The 25996-nt window shown below is 41.6% G+C and overlaps 2 protein-coding genes across 10 annotated transcripts; one reads left to right on the top strand and one right to left on the bottom strand.

Moving 5' to 3' along the window:
• Positions 1-135: 135 nt before the first annotated feature.
• Positions 136-3438, top strand: ndufaf8 (NADH:ubiquinone oxidoreductase complex assembly factor 8). Of its 2 annotated transcripts, none has more exons than XM_027010392.2 (3): positions 136-442; positions 619-729; positions 1182-3438. In XM_027010392.2, the coding sequence occupies exons 1-3, from the start codon at positions 362-364 to the stop codon at positions 1200-1202; spliced, it is 213 nt and encodes a 70-aa protein (XP_026866193.1). In that variant the 5' UTR covers positions 136-361; the 3' UTR covers positions 1203-3438. The 2 variants fall into 2 exon arrangements, with proteins under 2 accessions (XP_026866193.1, XP_026866194.1); XM_027010393.2 differs by having other exon boundaries at positions 619-763.
• A 1160-nt stretch (positions 3439-4598) lies between these two features.
• On the bottom strand, positions 4599-24983 carry slc38a10 (solute carrier family 38 member 10). 8 transcript variants are annotated; one of them, XM_027010425.2, is made up of 18 exons: positions 24818-24983; positions 24353-24641; positions 23882-23999; positions 23682-23727; positions 23476-23569; positions 22982-23125; positions 20696-20820; positions 17898-18000; positions 16491-16673; positions 15055-15166; positions 14119-14225; positions 12750-12903; positions 11014-11211; positions 10410-10811; positions 10124-10243; positions 8857-8877; positions 8152-8316; positions 6670-7775 (listed from the first exon to the last, which is right to left on the bottom strand). In XM_027010425.2, exons 2-18 carry the CDS (start codon positions 24440-24442, stop codon positions 6670-6672), a joined length of 3288 nt encoding a protein of 1095 aa, XP_026866226.2. In that variant the 5' UTR covers positions 24443-24641; positions 24818-24983. The 8 variants fall into 8 exon arrangements, with proteins under 8 accessions (XP_026866233.2, XP_026866230.2, XP_026866234.2 ...); XM_027010427.2 differs by having other exon boundaries at positions 24353-24599; XM_027010430.2 differs by having other exon boundaries at positions 24353-24462.
• Positions 24984-25996: the final 1013 nt, after the last annotated feature.

Here is a 25996-nt window from a genome sequence, read left to right as displayed (position 1 = left end):
GCGAGTTACGCCTTTTTGTTCTGCGTTTTTATTGGCTCATGAGATGTACGTAAATATCAGGGATAACGAATGAGTGAAGCAAAGGGGATTTTACGTCATACACTTTTTTGTCCAATCGCGTTTATCGACGGAGAATCAGTCGCTGGGTTAGAGGTTACAAATATGGCACTGTCCTTATCTTACAGAATGGAAATGTTTCATAGTTTGCTTTATGATGCATGATTTAAGGGATTATTAAATTCTAGCTAAGTATTCCAAGTGTTGGAACATCTTTTGTTTTGACCTTTTTGATAGTAGTGAAATATCCTTAGTGCCAACATTTGAGCTGCGTTACCTGCGTTTTTCGCACTGAGCTACAGTCATGTCAGGGGTAAATGTTTGGACTCGTAGCCGGGAGAGGATGAAGCGATTCCCCGAGTTGTTTGCCATGTGTTCCGCAGAGGTGAATGGAAATCACGAGACTCGGTTAGCCGAATAGTTAACGTCAACACCGCGACGAAAAACTGACGTTTCTAAAAGTCCAATATTATCTATTTTTGCTGCTAGCTAGCTACGTATATGCAGGGAACTGCAGCTCTAGCTAACCTAGCCTAGGGATAATTATTTTATGTTTCGTAGGCGGCTGTTTATGGCAAATGTGTCGTTGCAACAACAGCTGGCAAGCAAGAACTGAAGAAAGATTTATGTATAAAAGAATTCGAAGCACTGAGGACCTGCTTCATCTCTGCTGTATGTGAAATGTAATTTGCTAAACTCTCGCAAGGTATTTTAAAATTATCCTAAAGCACGCGGAATTTGAGATCTAGCAAAATTAAAAAGCTAACGAAGGTAGCCATGACGGATAGAGAAACTAAAATAATTATAGAAAATGCCAAACATCACTTTGCTAAGACCTCAGCTCACCGAGGAAAGAGTGCTGGTAAAATTGCTTTCGTTAAAGTACACTTTATCTGAAAAAGGATTTCTAAAGCTAGCTTCTCAGTGTTATGTGAAATGTGAATTTGAGCTAAAAATGACCAGAATGTTATTTCTGGTAATAATACTAGAATGTTAATTCTGGTATTATTATATTATTGTATTATTTGTGGCATTGTTTCCCTACAAAACTGTATTGTAGACATCTTAATTCCAAATGTTAATTTTTCATCTAATTTAGATAAACACTTTTCTTGTCTTTGCAGGCGAAACAAGGTGTAAAGTAGAGGATGAGCAGTCGTTTCCTGGGTATAAGCATGCATAAACATATCAGTTGCTGTTTAAATTTAAACATATCAGTTGCTGTTTAAAATTTATATATAATGTAGATGAGCAGATATATTGGTTTATTGAAATATTTAAATACAATATTCATATTAAAACATAAATTATCATGCAGAAAATAAACAATTTGTATACCTCTTGGTTTCTTTGAGGAGTGAGCAATGATTGTGCCAGGAAATGTACTTTTTTAACAGTGTTTACTAGTATGGACAGGTCATTCTGACAATGGCTGGCTGTATCTATCTTTTGTTAAAATGTAATAAATTAGATCAAGATATAGATAAAATAATTGAACTAATCATAACCAGACTGTTAATTTGCTTGCAAGAGAAGGGGATTGTAGAAGTCAAATCAGGCAGGATGAGTAATGAGCTGTGTTACACCTCTAAGGGTGGCACAACACACCCTAATTGCTTCTCTTGAATCTGTTTTTAAAGGGTACACTAAAAAGACACCTTTTAAAGAACTGCTCCCAGCTCCAGAGATAAACATAAAAGGCTGGCTGATTAATGTTTCACTATGGGTTTCATGTCACTGGCACCTGAAAAGCTTACACACTTCAGCTTGCCACATATGGAAACACAAGCTGCATTGGTGTTATTGATGCCTTGCTGCAAAACCCACACCCTTGTTAGCTAGATGTTAATTGATGGAGTGGCCATAAAGGCAATTCAGTAATGACTTTGGATCAACATACAATTCAAATAGCCAATTACAGAATGTGCAACAGTAAAAGAAGAGATAAATTATGGAAGTTATACTCAACTTCCCTCAGCTTTGACTGAATCATTGTATGTGGCCTTTGGCATCATGTGCTGGTGATTCTCACATTTCCAGTGGAGTATAAGGTGTTATTTAAAAGGCCCTGTAGAAATGATTGTGTTTAGCCACTGGCTAGCCATTTTATAGCCATTTATATACACTAAGGGAGTTGTTGAATTTGAACTTATTTTTAATTTGCTAGTAATTTGATTAATTTTTCACTTAAACACAACTGTCAGAATGATAAATGTTTCAACATGCATTCTGTAATCTCAAATGTGCAATTTTTTTTAAAGAACCAGTTGTGTGCATGTTTGCAAATGACAATTGCACAGTCAGAGTTGAATAAAAATGAGCTTTTAATTGTAGCTTTTATTTTTTGACAAGGAATACTTGACATTTAAAATCCACAGTAATTTGAAACAGAAAAATGGTTTCAAAGCATGTTGTTTGTGCATATTGCATATGAAATATTCAGATGGGAAAAATTCCAGGTGGAAAAATAAGGTGTTTGATATTTGATAAGAACTCTACAACTCTAATGCTTGAGTTGGGGAAAAGTATTAGTAATTATCCAATTTTTATATAATGGTATGGCCAAAAAAAATTAAAAAATAAATTAATAAAAATCACAGCAAGAAGCATTTTGTAAAGACAAACTTTATTCCTGAAACAAAGCATTTACTTAACAATATTTCCATTAGGTTATTGCTTAAGAGAAAAATATTCCTATACACTCCACAAAGTGAGTTTGGATTGAGCAATGTCCAAACACTTGTACTTAAAACACATGTATATGTCAAGTATCTAAAACGTCAGCTGCAGTCTGATAAATTTACAAAGTGTATAAGATGTATTTAATGAAAGATTTAAAAAAAGCTTTGAACAAAAGTTCACTACCATTTCACATATGCAACATGAACACCAGACCAGTTGACAAAAAAAAAAAATAAATAAAATAAAATAAAAATAATAATAATGCCCCAAAGGAAGGTGTCAACAAGCACAAACTTATAATACATTAAGTGAAGGCTTGAAACACAAGCTAAAACCACAAACTAGTAAAGAGGAAAAGACTGAAGAAGCAGGACTGTCGCACACATAGCATAGGTGTAACAGACCCACAAAGCACTGGAATCTTTAGCCATATATGGAATACAACATGGAATATAAATCTGAAATGGAAAAAAATCTGCAAGAATAAAGAATTGCATATTATTTTCTCAGTTCATTTGAAACTCTCTTGATTCAACTTAATTATAAATTATAATCAAGATATGTAAATAATTATGGTAAAATGGTCCAATTTTAAAACACTACTTAGAGAAATCTAGTAATGCCAACACAAACAGAACATCTCAAACAAAAATGGCAAATAAACAACAGCGGGTGAAATAAGTATTGAACATGTCACCAATTTTCTAAGTAAATATATTTCTAAAGATGCTATTGACATGAAATTCTCACCAGATGTCGGTAACAACCCATCCCATCCACACATGCAAAGAAATCAAACCATAGATGTCCATAAATTAAGTTGTGTAACAACGAGAAATGACACAGGGAAAAAGTATTGAACACATGAAGAAAGAGAGGTGCAAAAAGCCATGGAAGTCATGACACCAACTGACATCTATCAGTAATTAGAAAGCAATCCTGCCACTTACTGCCAATTAATATCAGCTGGTTGAACTGATGGCCTATAAAAAGGTGTCACATTACCAAGGTGCCACACAAGAAACATCTCATGATGGGTAAAACCCGTGTGTGCGCGCGCTCAATACCTCTGTGATGGCATTGGTTACAGAAGAATTTCTAAACTACCGAAGGTTCCAGTGAGCACTGTTGGGGCCATAATCCGCAAGTGGTAAGAACATCATTTCACCATAAACCGGCCATGACCAGGTGCTCCCTGGATTTCAAGATTTCAGACAAAGGAGTGAAAATAATTATCAGAAGAGTTGTCCAAAAGCCAAGGACCACCTGTGGAGAGCTACAGAAAGACCTGTAATCAGCAGGTACAATTGTTTCAAAGAAAACAAGTAATTCACTCAACTGCCATGGCCTGTATGCACTTTCAACACGCAAGACTCCATTGCTGAAGAAAAAGCATGTTGGAGCGTGTTTAAAGTTTGCTGAACAACATTTAGACAAGCCTGTGAAATACTGGGAGAATATAGTTTGGTCAGATGAGACCAAAATTGAACTCTTTGGATGCCATAATACACACCATGTTTGGAGGTCAAAAGGCCCTGCATATCACCCCAAAAACACCATACCAACAGTAAAGTTTGAGGTGGGAACATTACGGTGTGGGGCTGTTTTTCAGCATATGGCACTGGCACACTTCATATAATGAAGGATGAATGGACAAATGTATGGAGACATTCTTGATAATAATCTGCTGCCATCTACCAGGATGATGATGATGATGATGATAAAATGAGGGCAGACATTTCAGAAAGACAATGATCCCAAACACACAGCCAAGGAAACTCTCAATTGGTTTCAGAAAAAGAAAAGAAATCTGCTAGAATTGCCCAGCCAATCACCTATGGAAGGAACTAAAGCTCAGAGTATCCCACGGAACCTTCAGGATTTGAAGAGTGTTTGTGTGGAAGAATGGGCCAAAATCACACCTGAGCAATGCATGCTACTAGTTTCTTCATACAGGAGGTGTCTTGAAGCTGCCATCACCAACAAAGGCTTTTGTGTGAAGTATTAAATTTCAGTAAGCGTGTTCAATACTTTTTCATTTCTCATTATTACACAACTTAATTTATGGACATCTATGGTTTGATTTCTTTGCATGCATGGATTGGATGGATTGTTACTGACATCTGGTGAGAATTTGATGTCAAGGGCACTTTTAGAAATATATTTACTTAGAAAATTGGTGATGTGTTCAATACTTATTTCACCTGCTTTATGTATGAACAAGGGTGGTTACATGATTTCTTTAGTTACAAGGTAAACTCTTGACAGTTCAGAAAGCTTTCATACTAAATACAAAGCCACCCTGAAAAGGAGAAAAATAAATTACAGAACTGTTTAGGTCTACAAAAATTTCACAATTTTTTTCTGGTGCTACAGGTGTTTCTACCACCACAAAAGGATCATTTACAAAGTGCTCAAAGCATTTATAAACTCTGATTCAAGTACATACCTATGCACCTCACATAGGCTAATTATCTTTTCAGTAATAAACCCTGACTTGTGTGGAAAGTAATGGCCATAATTTGTCAACCATATTTGTAAGGAGAGCTACAAGAGGCAGTACTGGACAAAAATATGACATTTCTGAGTCTTCAAAATAAAGTCTTTGATGTGACTGAGGTCAATGGCAATGAGTAGAAAGAATATGTAATTGTTTATTTATAACAATAGAAACAAAACTATTTAATTTAAAGAATAGCAAAGATAGCAACCAGGGTGATTGGTCCAAGAATCAGGTTTAAGTATAAACAGTCATCTCTCTTCAGAGAAAGTTTTACAAAGCAAAATGATCACCTTACTCTTTTCTGACCGACAGTGGAAGTACACTCAATTGACCTGAACATACCAGAATGCAGTTAAGGTCCAACAAATCCATAAGATCTCATGGACATACTGTAATAGTAACAGAGTTGTATCTTTAGAGGGAAAAGAAATATAGTTTGAACATGTGCTTTCTTCTAAAGGTGTGGCTGACCACTAAGCAGAGGGAGGAGAGAATAGTGTAGACCCTGAAGCTCCTTCAGCTGAGTGCAGGGATGGGACATCTACCAGCGTTATAGGAAATCTGCTCCTCTAGAGAAGAGAGGGTGAGAAGTGGATTTGTATTGGATGGTTTTGCAGATCGAGCCTACTTGCAGTGGTGTAATGAACTACAACCCTTCACTGGAGACAGACATGTTCTAGTAGGAAAAGTACAAAAGTGGAAGAGCCCACCCAAGTTAAACGTTCAATGTACAAGTATTTTCAAGCATCAAATTTAAAATGCATTTTCCAGACTTAAACATCAAATGTAAAATATTTACTAGAGGGTTTACTTGAATGCTCAGCTTTTATGATTCAAAGCTGATCTTGGTCAATTCAGCATGTTCAGTTTAAGTTGCTATAATTAATTTCAAGGAAACCTGTACCATAATATAACATAGTATGGCATGGTATGTTGTGTATTTGTATATATTCTATATATAAGGAGTTATGTCTGTCATGACAGTTATATCAGTCAAATGACAATGTGAAGAAAATTCTCAGTATTTTTATGATGGTTAGTTTCAGTATGTCAAATGTTCTTGTTGGTTTTGGTTTTTAATTTCCCTGAAAAGTAATGTGCATCATAGACTATACTGTAAAAACAAGATGTGGAAAAGTAACTGTAGTTGCCAAATGCAAAACTGCTACAGTAAAGTTCTGAAATTCTACTCAAGTATATTCCACCACTGCCTAACGTTTAGTAGGAAAGCTTCACTGAAAATAGCTCTTCTGGTATAATTGACCATCCTTCTGTTGACAGAAGATTCTGCATATGTGTGAAACATGGAAAAATATAGCAATATGGGAATATGGAGAGAGGTCCTTCGTCTCAGCCACAAAAAATGAACCGTGGAAGTGTGTGCATATATGATTCTGTGTGCTGAAACCTTCACTTGCTGAAACCTGCTATTCTGCATTTTGGCTCAGGGGAGTCCGTTTGATCTGGCGGGAGTGGACCACAGCTCCAGCCAGTAGCTGACCCTCCAGGGCTGCATGGAGGTCTGATCCCTCTAGCCCCAAAAAGGGCTCAAGACCAGGAACCCCCCTCGCCTCAGCCCCCAGGGCCCTGCGCCTCCTCCTCAGGTCCATATCTCCCTCCTCTCTGCTCTTCTTGTCATCTTTTTTCATCTCCTGCCCTTGAACAAACACGTCCTCCTTCAAGTCCCTGCCTCCTTTATTCAGAGGTTTAGGCACGTGACCCTCTTTAGCGCCAACCTCCTCCTTCCTGCTGTCGCGCTTGTCAATGATCTGCTGCAGCTGGGCCAGCCTCTCCTCCTTCTCCTGTAACATCTGTTCCCTCTCAGCTCGCACCATCAGCTCATTATCAGTCTCCTCTTTCTCTCTCTTCAGCCTCTCTGCTTCCAGCCTCTCCTTCTCCAACCGTTCTTTCTCTTGGCGGACTCGTTCCAGCTCCTGCTCCCGAGCAAGCTTCTCCTTCCTCTCCCTCTCCTTTCGTTCTTTCTCGACCCTGGCCTGCACCTCTTTCTCAATTCTCTCCTTCTCCATCTTGTCCTTCTCTATCCTCTCATTTTCTGCTTCCAGCTGGGCTAGCCTCTGTTTAACTCTCTTCTCCTCCTCTGCAATCACTTCTGGCTCCAACTGCTGCATGTTGTCTTTGAGCTTTGCTGGTTTGTCTCCGAGAGGCTTGGGCTCATGGTTGCGCAGGGGTACCCCTCTAGCGCCCACCTCTTTTACTTCATCTTTGGGGAACACTTCTTTTGGGACCCCATCATGCACTATCTGGGGAGGCTGATTCTTTTGTTGTTGATTCTCCATGCCTCCATCTTGTGCTGCCATGTGTTGAGCAGCATTCTCCGCCTCCGCTGCATTCTTCCCAGCATGGACTACGACGGGATCTTTCGCTTGCTGCTCTTTGGCCTCAGCTGCAAGTGCTCCATGTGCAGGATCCTGTTGGTGCTCCAGGTCCTGGTCTAGAGCCCTCACATTTCCTGCTCCATCAGCTACTTCAGGCTCTTGCTGGACCCCCTTGCCTAAGTCTGCTTCAACCTCAGCTGAAAACGGGAGATGACGACAACAGATGGCTTACTATATCATATCCACTTACACCGTCAAATCACTTTTAAGAGTATATATTTTACACTCACAAACCTATATGATGCGTTTCATCCTTTTTAGTAGATGTTCACTTCAGTTAAGCAGATATTCAAGAGAAGAGTATGACTGAAACTTTTAACAAACACTGCTCAAGACAAAGGTGAAACACTCATTCCACCATAGCAAAAACTTTAGGTTGAACACATGGTCTACCCTCAAGGCCTTGAATGTGGCATCTCATCTGTGGTTGGTTGAAGTCCCTTTAACTATATTTTTTAAACTTTTAACAAACCAGAAAACCAGCTGCCTCAGTGCTCGAGACCTTACACTGACCTCCTACAGCCTTTGAGTCCTCCTCTTCCCCCTTCTTCTGATGGATCTCTTTGTGTTGTTCCTCAATGACAGCCAGTAGCTTCTCCTGCTGGTCCAGCAGCCTCTTTTGCTGCTCTTGTTGCTCTTTGATCACTTGTAGCAGCATGGCATGGTCCAGCACACCCTCTAAGTAAAACATTTAAAATTCTCTAGTCATCAGAGCCCAGCATTTATAGACCACTACTGGTACTGCCAACTGCAGATTCTTTAGATGATTCACTGGATAAAACAAAATATTCTAGTTCTTTCTACAACACATTTATAGTACAGTGTAAGTAACTTGAGGCTTTCCATGTCTGTCATTGTAAATCATCTTAACTCTGATCCATGGAAAATCTGGATTTATTTTCTTTATTAAGTAGTAGTTAAAATGTTGTCAACTGATGTTCTTGCTTTAACAATAGAAAACAACACATGAAGATCATGGGCGTTGTTTGAAACACCGATCTCATGTTTCCTACTATGGATCTGGAGGGATACCAAACAAGTAGTAGAAGGAACAGACAGGGATGTAGTAATATCTACTACAGGGGTCTTGGGTTGAGTGTTACTAGCATAATTTTGTTAGAGATCAGAGGGAAAAGAAACAAACAATTACTATTAGATTAGTGCGGTCTGTGAAAAAAAAGAAGAAAGAAAGAAAAAGAAAAAAAAAACGACTCATACCTGCAACTATCTTTTTAATCACTGTGGCAGGAGTCCATGGCACAAGAGAGCAGTGGAGCAAGACAGACAGAAGAACAGACAGAGCACAGAGGGCCTTAAGAGTGCCTTAATCCACATGAACAAGGCAAGCAAGAGACAGAAGCAATTCAAAGATTTTTCATATTTCATCAGAATAAATGCAAAATACTGTGATGCATGGTCCATTTGCAGAGACTTGAGGAAACAGCATGAATCATTTGGAGAATGAAGTGCAGAAAAAGCAAAGTAAAGAAAGACAAATACTTGCTGACGAACGCAGGATAAGTCAGCAATCTCCTGTGCTGTATAAATCTTAGCTCAAAACAAGTGGAGTCTTACATGGATGTTTCCAATTCCCCCCCACCCCCCAAACACAGTACTACTTAGGAATCATGGCCAAGTTCTGAACTCTGAAAGGTTTTCTGGAACTCTGGTTCTGAAACTTGCTATGAGAACTCTGGTTCTAAAATGTTTGATGAGGGCCTACTATAAAGGATAGAGAATTGTGCGTGTGAGGACAAACTTGTTCATCTTGGTGTGTTCCTTCTCCTATTTTAAAACAGTGAGGCAGCCTTTTCTCATTGAGGAGACACCAGACAAAGAAGAACAAATACATTCTGAACAAAGCTCAAACATGAGAATGATGAGCTCGATATCAATATGCCCCCCAATACTTGATTACTCATCACTCTCGCTCTTACACAGGAAAACACATTACTGGGAGTTACTCAGAATATAGTCTTTTTTTCCCCATTTTTGATCATTCCTTTTTTGAAACACAAAAAGCTCCATCAGACCCTGGCAAGTTTTCTACTGTAAAGTCATATGAAAGTCAAATACAGAGAGACACATTTACTTAGTGAGTCTCTCTCGCTCTCTCTCACCCCCCCCCCCAAACCCACAGAGAGAGAGAGAGAGAGAGAGAGAGAGCACAGCTGTGCTCACTGTAGCACAAAGATGACTACATTGTCTTTCAGTTCTTGTGATACCAATCAAAGCTATCATTTTGCCTGAATACATTTAAATGAAACAATACATTTATATAGAACCTTCTGCTTAATAAACATTTAGAAGCCACTTCATACATAAATAGCAGTTATATTAGCACCTGTTGTTCCAGGCTGTTCCTGTTCTTAGGCACAGTAGTGCGTTTTAGAGGAGATTATCTAAGTCTGTGTGTGTTACAGTATATGGTCATGCCTCTGTCTCCTGAGTCTACTGAGCTCTCAGATGGATTGAAGGAATTTACCTTCCATCTTGTCTCCATCACCGTCCTTGAGCTCCTTCCCATCTTGGCTCTTTTCGTCTTTATTCTCTGGAACAGGAGCCCCATCCCCTGCCTCAGGCAGAGGGGCCACTGCTTCAGCCTCTGTCCAGAGAGTCGGTAAGGGTGTGCAGAAGTTAAAACCCGCATGTCAAACCCTGAGTGCTTAAGCCATCTCCTCAGGTGACTGATACATGCTTGCTAACAGTGTATACCAACATTTCTTGATAGACAGACTTGATAAGTGTGCAATGTACTCAGCGATACTCACGCTTCCCTTCCCCAGGATCAGCTGCCTTTTCAATTCTCTCCTCCTTTTCACCAGCTGCTCCATCCTCAGCCTGCTGCCCCTTTACTAAAGGCTGTTCTCCATCCTTATGCACCAACACCACTGGCTGGGGCTGCTTCAGGTCACCTAAGTTCATCTGAACCTCACTGGCCACATTCTCGACACCTTCCTGCTTTTTAGGCCCCGCCTCCTGCTTCACGATGTCTTGGGCTACCTCTGGTACCAGCCCCACCTCCTGATTGGCCAGCTCATTCTCTTCATTTTTGGCAGGCTGGTTCTTTTCTTCATCAAGCTCCTGCTGGTTCTTGCGCTCCTCTATATGAACTTCATCATGAGGGATAGGAGGCTCATGGCGATGGGCCTCTCCATCAGGCACTGCGACTCCTGGAAAGGAGACAGAGATGGTGAGCCCAGACACAGTCAGTCATTCTGCACTTAGAGACAATAACAAAAGACAACAGAACCACAGAACAAAAGAATCACAAGCACTATACAGTATAACATATGCTGCAGTAAGAAAATGTTCCCCAAGCAGATACTAAACATCTATACACACAGTGTTTTGATTTAAATTGCATCTTGTTACCTGCTTCGGGGCGGTTCAGTTGTGCTTCCTCCTTCTTCTTCCTCTCAGGCACTTCCACAGGTCCTATTATCTGTGGAGGATCAGCTGGGGCCTTTTCCCCAGGCACCACCACCTGGCCTGGAGGAAGGACCTGCTCCACAGCAGGTTTTGGCTTCTCCAGTCCTTCTGCAGGCACTGGGGCTACTGGGCTTTCTTGAGCTGAACCCAGAGAACACAGTTGGCAATGAAAAGTTATAATCTATGCAATAGGTTGAAAGGTTTTATTTAAAACACATGCCTTATCAGACACCTGAAACTCAAGTATAGGTCAGCCTACGTATTTATCTTTTTACAGTCGGTCTACAACCCCTCCATGCTGAATTCAGACATACTCTTAACACTGAGCAGCAGAGGGCAGCAGAGTACGGGGGACCACAGCAAAGAGGCTGTGCATTTGGAATTCTATTGGAGATAACAGATAGATGGATGCATAGTGCTTTCCATATAACCTTGCCTTTTGTCCTGAGCAAAAGAGCCTTTGAATATTTACACTATATCTTCCTTTGTCCTGGGGCTATGGCTTTTTTCATAGCTGAAAATGCGTGGAGTGTTATGCTCAATTTGATTTACATAACCAACATCACTGAAGAGTTTTGATTTAGACATGTAAATATATATATATTCTACAAAAATAAATTCTGAGTTGTCAATGTATTACCCCAAAAATATATCTATTTAAATATGGTCTAATCATTCAAATCATTTGAATATTATACTGTGTAAAAATTTTATGTGAATAGAAATATCTCTGAACAGGTCAACGTTTAAAACTAAAATACATAAAACCAAATAGACAATAGAATAATGGCCTGTATATTCATAATTCATTTGGACATACAATTCAATTAATCAAATAAACAAAAACTTCTTGATAATTTATGAATACATTTGCATTTCATTTGCTAGAACAAAATAAAAGATCGACCTGCTGTCATAAGGAATCCATTTTACCCATTATGACCTCAAGAGACATAAAAGCAACAGAAGGAAGACAGCCAGCAAGAACAAGAGCAAGTGAGAGTGTGAAAGGAAAGTAAAGATCTGTGCCGTCCTGCTCCTGTATACACACACCTCCACACGGCTCTGTGCCGTCCTGCGCTTGCAGACACACACCTCCACACGGCTGTAGGCAGCAGGCTTTTCTGCTCACTCCACCATTCACACTCACTCACTCACTCCCCAAGTCCCGAGTTTCCGCACAGCTGCCCTTACCAGCACGCCGTAAACAGGAAACAGGTGTGGAAGTGGGTGTCCGCTTGGTGATAAATGCCAGTGTCAGTCAGGGAGATGAGAGAGAGAGAGAGAGAGAGAGAAGAAAGGTGCTGTTGGGATATAAAGCTGTCTGAACTGCCCTTGTGCACTTTTTTTTATGATCCTCGCCCTTTATACAGTGGGGGGAATTTGAGTCCCTCCGTCATTTCCTTTGCCCTCTCCTGTATTTGGACGCCCTCCCGCCCCTCTCCCCTGGCTGGAGCTTGAACGGGAAAACGCCAGCGGCCGTCTCACTGCTGCTCTGGGACAGAGCGCGCTCAGGTTTGAAGGGCATCATTCAGGTCACAGCACCACTCAAAGGCCTACTTTTGGAGCTGGTCCCACCCTCTCCACCTGCCATTTTACTTTAAGTCCTCTCTCGCCTCCGTTTCCCCTCACTCTAGTTTTGTCCCATTGCTGCCCGTTCTCCCCCAGCGCTGACGTACCAGGGTGTTTGGGCAGGTCAACCGCGGCAAAGCCACCCACTTTGTCGTTGCCAGAGGCAGCGGGCTGAGGCCCTGGCTGGGCGCGCTCACTGGGTATGGACAGAGTGGTGAAGGTGCTCAGCAGTAGGATCCCGAGGCCGACCCACAGAACTAGCTACACACAGACAGATGGGAAAAAATAAAGAGGAACCCGATATTAACATTTTTAAAAAGTATTATCCTCCTATTCCTTGGCAATGGAATTCATCTCACTAAATACTGGCAGAGATTGCAACTGTGTTCATTAACAGCAATTCAAACTGAGGTGAAATCTATTAAAGAAGGCTCTAACCATCACAGTATCCCCAGAATCTCTGAGTATTCTTTTGGCACTAGTGGCATAAGAGGCTTCAGGCCACTTGGCATGAAAAAGGGGCACTATCCTGGCAGGGGGGCATTACTCTCTCATGCCAACCCAAACATCTGCTGTGGCCATTATGGAGGAATAAATAAAAAAAAAAAAAACAATTGCTAATTCTCTTTTGTGCCTTCCCTAAATTAGGACTACCATCCTTTTGGGCAGACACCACTGGCTAGGCAAAGAGAATGGGCATTGGTGGAGGCAAACACAATGGCAAATAGAATGTGACGCCTGAGGGCACAGCACTATAACATCAGCTTGGCGGCATGAAGAACAACAAATTCCATGGTACCGTGTGTTTGGTGACTGCACCCTCTCATGCAAAATGCAGTGAATTGGCAAAAATAGACAAATCAAACGGTCTAAAGTGGTGCAATTTATTTAACACAAACTATATTGCATGTCAGGTTTATGCCATCAGTCTGTTGTTGCTGTGCAAGTAATTAAGGCTAAAGATGGAGGAGATGCAGGAGCTCAAGGCACTAAACAAGACAGACTCTGCATGAACTCCCTCTCAAACACATGCCACACATGACGTCAACAGCTGTGTGGACCTCTATACTAATGATATTCTACATTAAAGACTCAAAGTATCTGCCATGTGTTTGTATGTCGCACATGTGTAAAGAATTTCTGTGTATTTCTCTTAGTACATATCCTGCAGAGACTCTATACAATTTACTTTTATATTGCCTTCATGTCTCCCTATGGCAAATACAGAAATGTCCAAACCATGTGAACACGCACAATACTGAAGGACCAAACTGTCTTGCTCCATCAGTACCAGCAGAGTAGTGCAGGAGACTGATGCTCTAATGCTTTTAGTTTCAGTCGAAGCTGTACTGATGGATTACAGTGTAAGAGGGGCCATTAGACCAGTCTGAAGTCAACATACAAAAGGTAATCGCTCACAGGGACTCTCAGACAGATGAATACTCAAGCATAGATGGGCTACTTTGTGTGCAGTACCTGTGCAGCAAGGCCGTTCTTCATGATCTTCCTGTAGATGAGAGCTGGGCAGATAAAACAGATCAGGCTGCCCATAGTGGCTCCAGTTAGACCCAAGATAGTCTCCACTGGAATACACATATACACAGACAGACACAGATGTTTATTATGCATCATAAAACATGCATATAATGCAACACACATTACTATTAGCACTTATATTATCAGAATAACACTAATTGCAGCTGAACACAAACAAATACGTGTTTTTGAAATATGACACCCTGCACTGCAAACTATTAATCACTGCTCCCCAGTATGTGGAAAGCATCCAATCGGATCTCTTGAATCACTGTACCAGGCTTTCATCACTCCTTCTGCAAACCTCTTACCATCTTTTCTCCATGCTGCCCTCACACTACCAGTCTGGGCACAGGGCCCATGGAGCATCTTTCATCCTAAGAGCAGCCATATTGTTTCACTCAAATTTATGCCCTGCGGTGTCTGTTTCCCTATGGCTGGATTTGTGGCTACAAATTTGTGGCTCCACTGGTGGGTAGTGGAGCCATCATGGAGGACAGAGCTATGCCTCCCTTCAATCCCCTTTGTGTGTCTCACCCTCTCCCACTCTATTAGGCTAATTGGGTCCACGGAGCCAAGCAGAACCCATGCCAACAATAGCGAATCTCCACAGAGTATGAATAAAACATAGGCCATCCTCTCCCTAAAGATGCACCTCTTTATTGTCTCGCTTTACTGATAAAGGATGAGCGATTCTGAGAGGGAGGAGACGGTCTGACAGAGCATCTGATGGAGAGCAGTTTTAAAGAATGGGGTGAACTGGAGTTTGACGTCAGCGCACGTGACATAGTCATTAAGGTCAAACTGGCCTTGAATGGGAATTTAAATGAGCAGATAAGCACAAACGCAGATGAAAACATACGTGTGCTCACTAACCGTTGGGGATGAGGATACCGCCCAGCATGGTCCCGAAGACGATACACAGGGTGATGCTCTTGAAGCGAAGAGGCGGCATGTACCCACCTGCTGCAAAGGTGCCATCCTTCTGCTGTAAGAGACCACGGAGAAAACAGCATGATTCCCCATGACTACGTGTGATTTACTGAAGTGTCCAAGGTTTCCCCACATTCTTTCCCCACATTCCACACAAATATCGTGACATTAAAGTGACATGCGTGATGGTAGCGGATTCGGTACAAAGCGTGCTCCTGAATGACTCATTAAGTAACTGTTTTGTCAACAGGGCCAAAACATCCAGTGTGTCTGAAGGGCGGAGCCTTCATCCTTGCTCCACCCGGCATCTCAGCTGATTCAGCATTGTAGCGAGAAGACTGAGAGCCAGCATCCTGGCAGCTTTATGGAGGAGCTCTCCTTATCTCGTCATCAATCGCACACTTTTAGTTCCCCCCCGAATATGTCTGTTTGGTAGATTCTGCCTAACAGCTTACATCACCTCCCCCAAGCGCCACACACTGGGAGGTACCATGCTGCGAATGCCGGGGGTCTGACTCCACCCTGGCTTGTAATGGGACACTGGGATTGGTGGGATGAGAAGAGGTGATCACACAATGATAGTTGTTTAGTTGTTTACTGTGCACACTCTGAATAGCACTACTAATTGGTTCTCACTGAATAATTTGAGTACACCTGCCAAATATTTCTTAAAATGTTCCCATGCCCAAACTCATCCCCCTTGTAAAATACCCCTTTTGCATTGTTTTTTACTCAAAATTATATTAAGATGTCTATTAATTAATATTTTAATCCCATCTACAAATGAGTTCTTCAAACAAAATCAAAACTGGACAAAATGTTAACCTGTAACCATGGGGTGATCCCCCATGCAGTGGACTATTTGGTTCAGCATATGCAACCGCCATAGTTTCAGACAAGCACGAGACTTGATTTCCCAACCCCAACTCTTCAGGTGAAACCAGCCATCCCACCTGATCTATTTGACCACTGCTTACAAGATATTCTTATACATATTATAATAAGTTAAAAGCAAAAGCAACTTTACTCATTGTGTGTTTAATTTGCCATCTGGTGTGGACCAGAGAAGGATGGGTTTCTCTTGGGAGTCTTGGTTCCTCTCAAAGTTTCTTCCTTACTTACTCAACAGGGACTTGCACCTGAATTCTATCTATATATGATTTCTGTAAAGCTACTTTTTGACAACATATGTTTAATGCCCATCTCTGTGTCTATTTCAGGGAAAAAAAATCAGTGTCCATAAGCTTGGAATGTCAGACTGCAGAAAAGTGAATACTTGGCTAATAAGCTTCCCTTCGATTACCCAGAGTAGCCAGCTGGTGCATGTAGCCATAGTCAATCCAGGCAGTATGAAAGTCAAGCACCAAGTCCAAGCTCACCTGCTGCTCAAACAACATGGTGTTGATGGCCTGTCTGCAGGGCAGAATCATCATGGGGAAGCCCACTGCCACAGACATCATGAAGCCCACTCGGATCATCTCCGTCACCAGGTTTGAGGGGAAATTCATTAGCACGTTCCCATCAATGGTGTCAGTGAAGCTCACATAGCCAAAGAAGCCCACCTGTAGGAGACGAAAGGAAGCAAAACAGAAGTGGAAAGAGAGGGGTCAGACAGAGCAGGAGGAGGATTAGAGCAGCAACAACACCACATGTCAATGACTACCAGACAGTGAAATGCATATGCTTAATACTTAAAAAATAAACAAAAGAAATAAATAAATCAATCTTTGTTCAGTTACAGACTGAGATCTTAATGGCAGTATTCATAAAAACTGCCACAAATCGCCCACAATCATCAGCTTGCCATGCCTTTTTGATGACCTCCCAACTGCTTACGATGGTGCAATATCATGTATATTTGAAGAAACAATAGTGCAGAACTTTGCAGGGAACACGTGTTTTTCAAAGCTGTTTTGATCCCATTTGCCCCTGAACGCTCACAGCAAAGACACACAACAGCAGGACTCTCCTCTCCAAATCGGCCTTGATCTCAGTGCAGATACAGATAGAGGGTTCCTCCAGGAACGGCAGCAGACAGGAAGCCTCGAGACCTCCCCCCACTGCCACCCCCCCCCCCAGTCTCACCACCTCCTACATTTGTTCAGGGACATAGAGTGAAAGCTAAGAAATGCAAAAGTGGGAATGCAGGAACAGCTGAAAAACACATGAAAGCACTATTAGCTCTCAAGGTAACCTATACGCGTTGCTGTGTGGAGTGAAGAATGGGGTAAAGAACAATCAGATGGCGTGTTAAATAGCATTCCACGTGCAGCTCTACTGGAAATATTTACGGAGGACTGAAGGAGGCTGGCGTCTGAGACTGATGAAGTGGGTTGATGTTTATGGGGTGAGAGAGAGGGCCATTCAGACTGGTCCAGTCATCCTCAGTCCACCCATTCGTGTCGGGTTACACTGAAAGAGAGCTACAGGGTATCACTGTGTGCCACAGAGCTGCAACACTTGGCCAGAGAAGAGAAATCGCCTGTGGACTAGATGGAATTCGCAGGATGCGGTGAGCACTTGCCTCTCCTCTGTCTAAGCACTCACTGTTATTGAAGCCTTAGCAGAGACAGAGAAACTATGTGCATATTCAGTTTGATTCCTAAACAGGCCCCAGTGTTTGATTTCAGTGATAAATAAGAAATATGATTTAAATGAATACTGAACTATTTAGTCTAATTATTCTGATCTACTTAATGTTAATCTTTAAAATAATTCATATAAGGAATATCAATGTCTTCCCCTTGCGCGCGCACACACACGTGCGCACACACACATATACTTACAGTGATGTAAAAGGTAGTGACAACATTGAGTGAAGAGGTGAAGATGGTGCTCATTCTCTTGACTGAGGGCTCATCCAGGCTATCATACGTAGGCAGCACCTGCCTATAGAAGAGAGGAGCTTTTATACTGTCCACAACAAGCTCCACACACCCCCTCTCGAACACTACAGAACTGTCTTACAGCAAGTCATTACATGAAAAGGTCATTTATAACATTAATTAAGAATTACATAAAATTGTCACAGAAATGTTTTACAGACTGTTTTTACATACAGTCACAAAAATGAAGCTGAGGCCAAATCACTATGTAATATGTAATTCTGAACTGGAAGCTTGAGTATTTGGGTGAACACAAACATTGCAAGAGAAGAAGCAAAGCAGGAATTAGACAGAAAAGCTTTTTTTTCAGATGAGCAGAAGGAAAAAAACAGAGGAATGGAGAGAACAGTGGAAGAGGCTACCTGAGAACAAATATTATAAACAAGACCAAAACAAAAAAATCCATGTGTGTCATCAGGACAACCAATAAAAGATTAAATGGAAGATTTACAGTGGCTATATATTAGCAATGAGTGCTAGTCAGATTTTAGAACGTTATAAAAGTTTGTTGCCATCCTTGGCTTTTGTTTGGGCTCTCTTACTCTCCCCCACTCACTGCTCTCTCAGACAGTCTGAGCCCATTCTCTATTTTATTGGAATATACAGCACTGTGTTATGTGCTTTTTAGCCAAAGCCTGGCCAAAGGCCAACCAATCTCAGTGCTGGAGCCCACTTGCAATAAAAACCAGGGAAGGGAGGAGACAGACGAGACTCGCTTCCAGTGAGCGGTACTGACAATCAATAGCTTTTACAGCCATGATACAAGCACAGCATTCAGTCTCATAGTGTCTCTTATGAGACCTGGAGTATGACCTAGTAAACCCTCCTGTTACACAATTACTGGGTGCAGAGTGGGCATGTGCATTTAAGCAATGATTTCATACCACTGAACAAGTGCTAATAAGCGTCTACATTATATGAAAAAGTAGTGTCAACATCATTATAATTAATTAGTTTGTGGTACTATTAAAATGATCATGACACCTGCTATGAAAAGTGTTTGAAGGTTTTACATAACCCATCATGACAATTTTATGACAGAAATAAAATAATGGTGTTGACTAATTACAGTGGCAATTACAAATCAAGCATAATGTCTGCACTCTAAGACAATACCTCATAGTATTAAAACCTGCATTTCAGTGATGCCTTACATAAAGTCAGTTCACCTCTGCATTTCTATTCTGGTCTTTATATGATCCACTACAATCCAACTAAGTGACAAAATAATTTATTTCACTAGAAAACAAGTTTGCAAACATTTGCTCATTTACATGCTATGTGGCATATAGTAACTGGAAGTAAATGAGGAGGTGGTGAAAGGCTGTTTTGTGGTCAGATCAGGAGTCAAGTGTCCTCAGATGGGAAGGCTCACCTCTCCTTTAATGATTTGGCATAAGTGGCATCATGTGTCACACTTTCTGACCACTGTCCAGAGAGCCAGAGCCAAGCATCACTCATCACCCTCTGAGTGAGTGTTAGTTAGTTTGTGTGTGTGTGTGTGCGTGTGTGAGAGAGAGAGAGAAAAAAAAAATGTGTGTGCAGAGAAGGTAACAGTCAGCCACAAGAGCAACATTACCTCATCACTGTACCCGTTAAAACTGTAATCCACCATTTACACTTCCTCCACCCAAACACTCGCTCTCAACCTCTCACACACACACACACACACACACACACACACACACACACACACACACACACACTTGTGTTGTGTTGTGTTGACAGAGGAAAGCTCACTGAGAGAACATGCAGATGGAGAATGGGGTTGAGAAATGAATGGACAAACAAATGGAGAATGACCACTTGGCGTTTCAAAAGAGAGTTACTATCTCCTCAATAACAATGCATATATTCAGACTAAAACATCCTTAGCTTAAGATGAAGTCTGAAGTCACAATGCCATATGAAGGAGATTTAACCAGAAAGTGCCAAAGATCTTGATGAAGATCTTAATGATGCCAATTTCTACCAACCTTGATGACCTCACATCCACGGTCACAAATTTCACCCCAACAAAAGCTGCTGTGTCTGACACTAATAACAAGATTAGGTCAGAATGGTGCAGTTGACTTAATTAGCTAACATCTTACAAAAGCATTAAAACCAAAACACTGCAGTAACTGCCAGTAACTTGCCCATTCTAGAACTGAATTATAAAAGAGGCAAGTAGACAGATATTAAAATTATCCTAACAAAGCGAACATCTATTCAGATACTTGATATTAATGAAAAAGAAAACCCTTTCAAAATATGATCATTTTCTTTACAACACAATCCACAAATCTACACTGCTTGTGTATATATAAAAAATATTCTGTGAAGTCTTTTATGAATGCAGACAGCATAAGAAAAACTATATATTGCAACAAGAAAGTTAGTACTATTAGTGCCACAGCAGAATCCAACAAACAAAGCACAGACAAAGGCAAAAATCTGGCCGATTGGAGTTTAGAATGGTGACAGCTAGCAGCTGAGGTCCATTTTCTCGGGGCAAATGCTTGCCACATCAACAACCCCAAGCTTCCTGATTCATACCACAACCATATACTCCCAAACGAATTTTTGCAGGAGGAAAAGGGAGCCCCGTCATTGCTAACCACCCATTTCTGCTTACCCAAACCTCTGCTTGAAGCAATAACACCCTGACTATCAAAACAAGGACACAGGAAGAAAGAGGGGGGGAGGGGAGTACTTACGACTGACAGGCGAATGCCATGCCACAGATAGGGATGCAGCGAAAGACGCCGTCCCAGCGTACGTAAATGACTCTGCTGAGCCACAGGCCAGTGAGGAGACCGTGTTTGAAGGAGGAGAGCACGATCTGTAGTGGAGGGGAGAGCAGCAGGGTTACAGCACATCCCACTAGAGAAGTCAAGATGGAGAGAGGAAGGTGAGAGCCTTCAACCAGGCCATCGCTCAGGCCAGTGGCAAGAAAAGAGACTCACAAAAAGAAAAGCCAAAGGAAACAGCAGGCTATTGGAATTACAGCCACATTACCACTACGGACTTTCAGTTTCAACTCCCCATGGTTGACGAAATCAATGCACCTGTACTTGTGGGCTTCATCTACTGGCAGTCAACTGTGGATTTGCTAAGATGAACAAGAATGCAAGCCTTAATACTTGTAACATACCATGAAGCCTTTTGGTTATTTTGCTTACCACCTGATAAACACATGGAAAATAAAATCAGCCTCTCTAGAACATGACGGGAAAAATAAGATGAACTGAAGGAAGTGAACAAAAACGTTGGAAGACATGAAGGACAAAACATATGCAGTATGTAATCACTTTCCCTTAAGAATCCAGTATACCTTCTGAACCATGAGCCCTGTCTATAAGCCATAGTCAAATCCACTTTGATGACAGGGAGTGACAATGAGCTGAATATCTCACACACACACACACACACACACACACACACACACACACGCACGCGCACGCACGCACGCACGCACGCACGCGCACGCACGCACACACGCGCACACACGCGCGCGTGCACGCACACGCGCATGCGCGTGCACAAACTATAATCACAGAGACTTGTTTGGGAGGGGGCGTGCCTGAGGGAGGTAATGCAGTGATCAGGTTGAGTCAATGACGGAATCGCGATCCAGCCCAGGGTGTTGACTACTTACGGGTGGCAGCAGAACGTAGTGGCGATAATGGGCAGACACTGCACGACACCCCTGATGCGCCACAGGTGCACTCTCTCCACCCATGACCCACTGATAATGCCGTAACGCAGGGAAGACAAGACTATCTAGAAGCAGCCGAGACAGCGAACGTCAGGGAGCATGAAGGGGATTGAAGCCGTTCAGAAAGGGGGCAAAGGGAAGATGTTATGGTTAGAGGGTTAAAGGCCAGACCGACAAGGTCTGAATGGGATCCTGCCCCTGGAAGCTAGCTTAAATGTCTACACATTACGAAGCAGCTACTGTCATATTTTGAAACTAGGCAATAAAATGTATTTTTCAAACATACCAATAATATTATTACGTGGAAGTTATTTCCAGGATGTAAAAGTGTTATTTTTATATAGGTATGTTAGGTATTTTTATATATATAGGTATCAAATACAACTTTGTTAAAATAGAGTTGTAGCAGCACTGTTACTGAAACTGGCAGCACTGCTAGGGCACATTGCAGCAAATTTAAACCCATTATCAAGACTGAATTATAAGGCATTTATGCAAAAGAGATTACATTAAATGTATTAGCTGTGATGTAGAAAAATTCATTATCTTGTGATGGATTTACTTACTGAATATTAAAGGACTTGCACTGATATGCTTAATGTTTTTGCAGTTTTGGGTGTTTGAGGGGGAGTCAGAGTAAAAGTGGCATCAGGTCCCTCAAGGCATAAGGACATCCTATGATTTCAGTTGAAGGTGATCTGTGTTTTGAAGTAACTACTGTTGTTAAAGAAGTGCACATATTTTTCTATGAATAGACTGGATCAGGAAATGGCTAGAGCGATTCCAAAGTATGTAGCTGAGAATACTGGTATGCTGGGCAAGACTGCATAAGTGATATAAAGGTATAAAGGTAGTGCCAAGCTTTAGAACCTGTGTTAAATGTTTACTTCCATGACTGGGCAGACTTGTCTCATCAGCAGCAGCCATAACTTAACTTAGGAAACACACCAGATGCATAAATTTAACACACATTGGACCATAGGATGGAACCATTCAGGGAGAATGAGAGGGATAGTAAAGATCAGACAGAATCAAAACTCTGCACCTGCCACTATGCTTAATACTGTGTTATTTAGAATTGGCCAGTGAAGTCTCCTTTCACATTACCCAATTGTGATGTATGCTTTATGTGGAGATACATTTAAGAAACATTAAAATTTTCCTTTAAAAGGATTTAAATAACATGACAGTTCTCATATCAATATAAACGATCCAATGCCCCCTAGACACCAAACACTTAATAAATGCTCCACATACAGTGTAATTTTCCCTGCAGGCCACTCACCGTGAACATAAAGAGCGTGTAGAAGATCAGCGCCATTGCAGAGAAGGACTGGAGAGATGCCAACATGTTCCTCTGCAGGCTCAGAGGGAGCACGATGAATAGTGACACAGCAATCAGCAACACAACACGGAAACTACCTGTCACCTGGGCATGGGAGAATGAACAAATGTGGTACACCATTGTTCCAGTTTTCCAGTTATGATGCTCCTTACATGAACACAGACTGCCAAGTCGATCTGTACTTTGGTCAGGAAAATTCTTTTCATGGCTTCATGAAATCTGTGCAGCATAGCACATTCTGAAGATAAGCCACATTTATTTTTGATTGGCAGACCCTCAAGAGAACCGATTCACAGCATAGTATAATGGTCAGTATGGCTTCATAGGGCATCTAACAAGTGTCCATGTTAATATGTCAGGATGTAACTGGGGGTTACAGGGAGTTATCTGATACCAAGTTAGCCAATGGTATATGAAGGAGAGATACTGGTTACCTGTAGACCTAGTAGCTGGGCAAAGAAGTTGGATCCCAGGTCTGCAATGACCACATAGAATGCAATACATGTTCCTAGCATTAGACCTATCATACTAAAGAAATAGAAACAGGGAGACAAAGAGAGAATGGATAAGTTAAGGCTCCATCAAAAAGGTTTGATGGAAAAAGTAACATAATAACTTAACCCAAGGGGATATATCTTACCTCAGTTCCACAAGTGCCTTCCCTGGTTTACCAAAAGCATGAAAAGCTGCAGAAAAAGAAAAAAAAGTATTTACTCTACACGTAGCTGTGTAAATAAGTGCAAATACGCTTAACTACACTACTTGAACCCAAACACACCAACAGAATCATCTTACCAAATGTCACTTTTAAAAGGTCAATATTTTGTTAGTCATTCTCACCCAGACCAGCGTAAGTCCGGCGTTTGGTGTTACTGGCCGTGTGGACCAGGAACATACAGGACTGATGGGTCATCCATGAGCAGAAGAAAAGCAACAGACTGCCTAATACAATACCACACTACATGAAAAACAAAAAGAAAACCGGATAAGAACGGTAAATATATTTATATAAATATTGTCAATTAATGTGGATGATCGGGTTACCTAATAATACAACAATAAAGAGAATTTAGTACAAACACCAATTAATCTAGGTGCAAAGCAAGACAAATAGGAAAGACTGAATGAAAGATTGCCATTCCTTACACATGCATAATTAGAGAGAATAAGTTTCTTTCTGAGAAACACTCATTTGTTCCAGGAACATTCATGGTGGGTAAAGTGTTTACAGAGTATATAGATTCCAACATGGAATAGCTTTGCAAGACTGTAGAAAGTACATTTTCTATGCACTCTCGAAAGGCTGTTTACCTGTTTAAAGCAGAAAGGCATAGTCAGCACACTGACCCCGACAATGCTGTTGACAACATTCATTATTAGACCCCAGTTGGACGACGTCATTTTCGCTCTCCGAGAAACAACTGTTATCCGAAGGTTTAAGGGAAATCCGCAGGTATAAGGGAAAACGGTACGTGTTTAATTTAGATGAGGTATATAGTCCAGCCAGTACAGTCCCTCTATTGCTGTTTGGTCCCCTTCATAAGTTTGTGACGTGGCGCTCGGTGAACACAGGAGGCGAGGAACGTTAGCACACAGGCAACTACAATTTAAAGGCAGGATGTAACAAACTGACATTGTGTAGAATGTGTCATATCTGTAGCCATTCAAATTTCTATCGAGTATGTCTGAATTTTAAATTTACAACCAGACGAGCCAACAAACGTCAGCGCTAGCTGGCTTGTATAGTATGCGCACTAATAAAGTCTGGGTACGTACCACGTCCTCACCTTCACCTCCGATAATGAATTCTATGTCACCATCAGGAGAGCTTATTTTTAAGAACCCCTCAATAATTAACACTGCTGCTACTTACAGTAGAATCATATTAGAAAGAAACACGTTTCGGTGTCAAAATAGAATATTTCCTTAATGCGTAACCAGGAAGTACACACGACGAAGCCGTTGGGGTAAACAGACTCTAATCCATGTGCTGCCCCCTGTGGTCCGGAGGTAAAATAAAATTTTGCATCAGTAATTATTTACTCCTCTCTCTCTCTCTCTCTCTCTCTCTCTCTCTCTCTCTCTCTCTCTCTCTCTCTCTCTCTCTCTCTCTCTCTCTCTGTGGAATGTCCCCATATAGTTTGTTAATCTAAATAGATATCTCCTGCCATAATAATGCCTGTCATATTGCACTGAATACACTATAGAAACTTTGAAATGTGGAGATCATTGCTCCTGTCTGCCATCATTTACTCTGCACAGATTATGTGTGGTGTTATTTCGTTTGGGTAGAGATATGAGCAGGAAAAGGAAACAGGAACGAAGGATGTTGATGTGCGACAGGAGCTTTGTGGAATTTAAGCCACAGGATCCTCCTGTGCCGTTAGCAGTTCAGATGGTGGAGCAAGGTTGTGATGAGTGTACACCAAACAGGCATTAAGGTGGTCTCTAAGGACAGGATTTGAGACTGCTGTTTTAGGGGCCAGGTTTAGATGGGAGACAGGAAAAGTCTGGCTATTGTGTGCCTCTGGTCTGCTAACCAAACTGACAACTCAGTTTATTGGATGGAGGGTCTTGTCACTCCACACCTAATCCCTGAAGATTGGAATTACGTCCCGGCAGCAAGAGGGGAGTCGGGGGCAAGACTGTGGACCAGTGGGGCAGATTGCTGTGCAGATTTCAGGGGTTCTCTAGGCAGGATGAAATTAGACACAGGCAGCCGATTGAACTACTGACCTCCAGGGGAAACCCCTGGTCAGTGCGGGGTCACGTGAACACAAAGCGGAGTGCTGAACTGTGAGAGGTCAAGCATGCGTGCAACTGAAAGGGAGTCTTTGTAGACTCAGGCATGCACAAAATTTCCCATCAGCCACCAAACCACACAGACTCCCCCAGGAACCGAAGAAAGGGGGATGAAACCTGCTGCAACCCGTGTGTGTGTGTGTGTGTGTGTGT

The sequence above is a fragment of the Electrophorus electricus genome, chromosome 14, assembly GCF_013358815.1.
Source record: "Electrophorus electricus isolate fEleEle1 chromosome 14, fEleEle1.pri, whole genome shotgun sequence".
Lineage (NCBI taxonomy): Eukaryota > Metazoa > Chordata > Actinopteri > Gymnotiformes > Gymnotidae > Electrophorus > Electrophorus electricus.
Note: the sequence above shows the minus strand (reverse complement) of the source record. Positions and strands in the feature narration are given on the sequence as shown.

Coding starts and splice junctions, on each gene's coding strand:
- ndufaf8 (XM_027010392.2), top strand. CDS start 362: ATGTCAGGGGTAAATGTTTGGACTCGTAGCCGGGAGAGGATGAAGCGA. Junction 443..618: donor TTGCCATGTGTTCCGCAGAG/GTGAATGGAAAT, acceptor TATGTTTCGTAG/GCGGCTGTTTATGGCAAATG. Junction 730..1,181: donor GGACCTGCTTCATCTCTGCT/GTATGTGAAATG, acceptor TTGTCTTTGCAG/GCGAAACAAGGTGTAAAGTA.
- slc38a10 (XM_027010432.2), bottom strand. CDS start 24,442: ATGACGTCGTCCAACTGGGGTCTAATAATGAATGTTGTCAACAGCATT. Junction 21,762..22,981: donor ACACGCTCTTTATGTTCACG/GTGAGTGGCCTG, acceptor GGCTGCTTCTAG/ATAGTCTTGTCTTCCCTGCG. Junction 16,674..17,897: donor TCACTACCTTTTACATCACT/GTAAGTATATGT, acceptor CGTCTCCTACAG/GTGGGCTTCTTTGGCTATGT.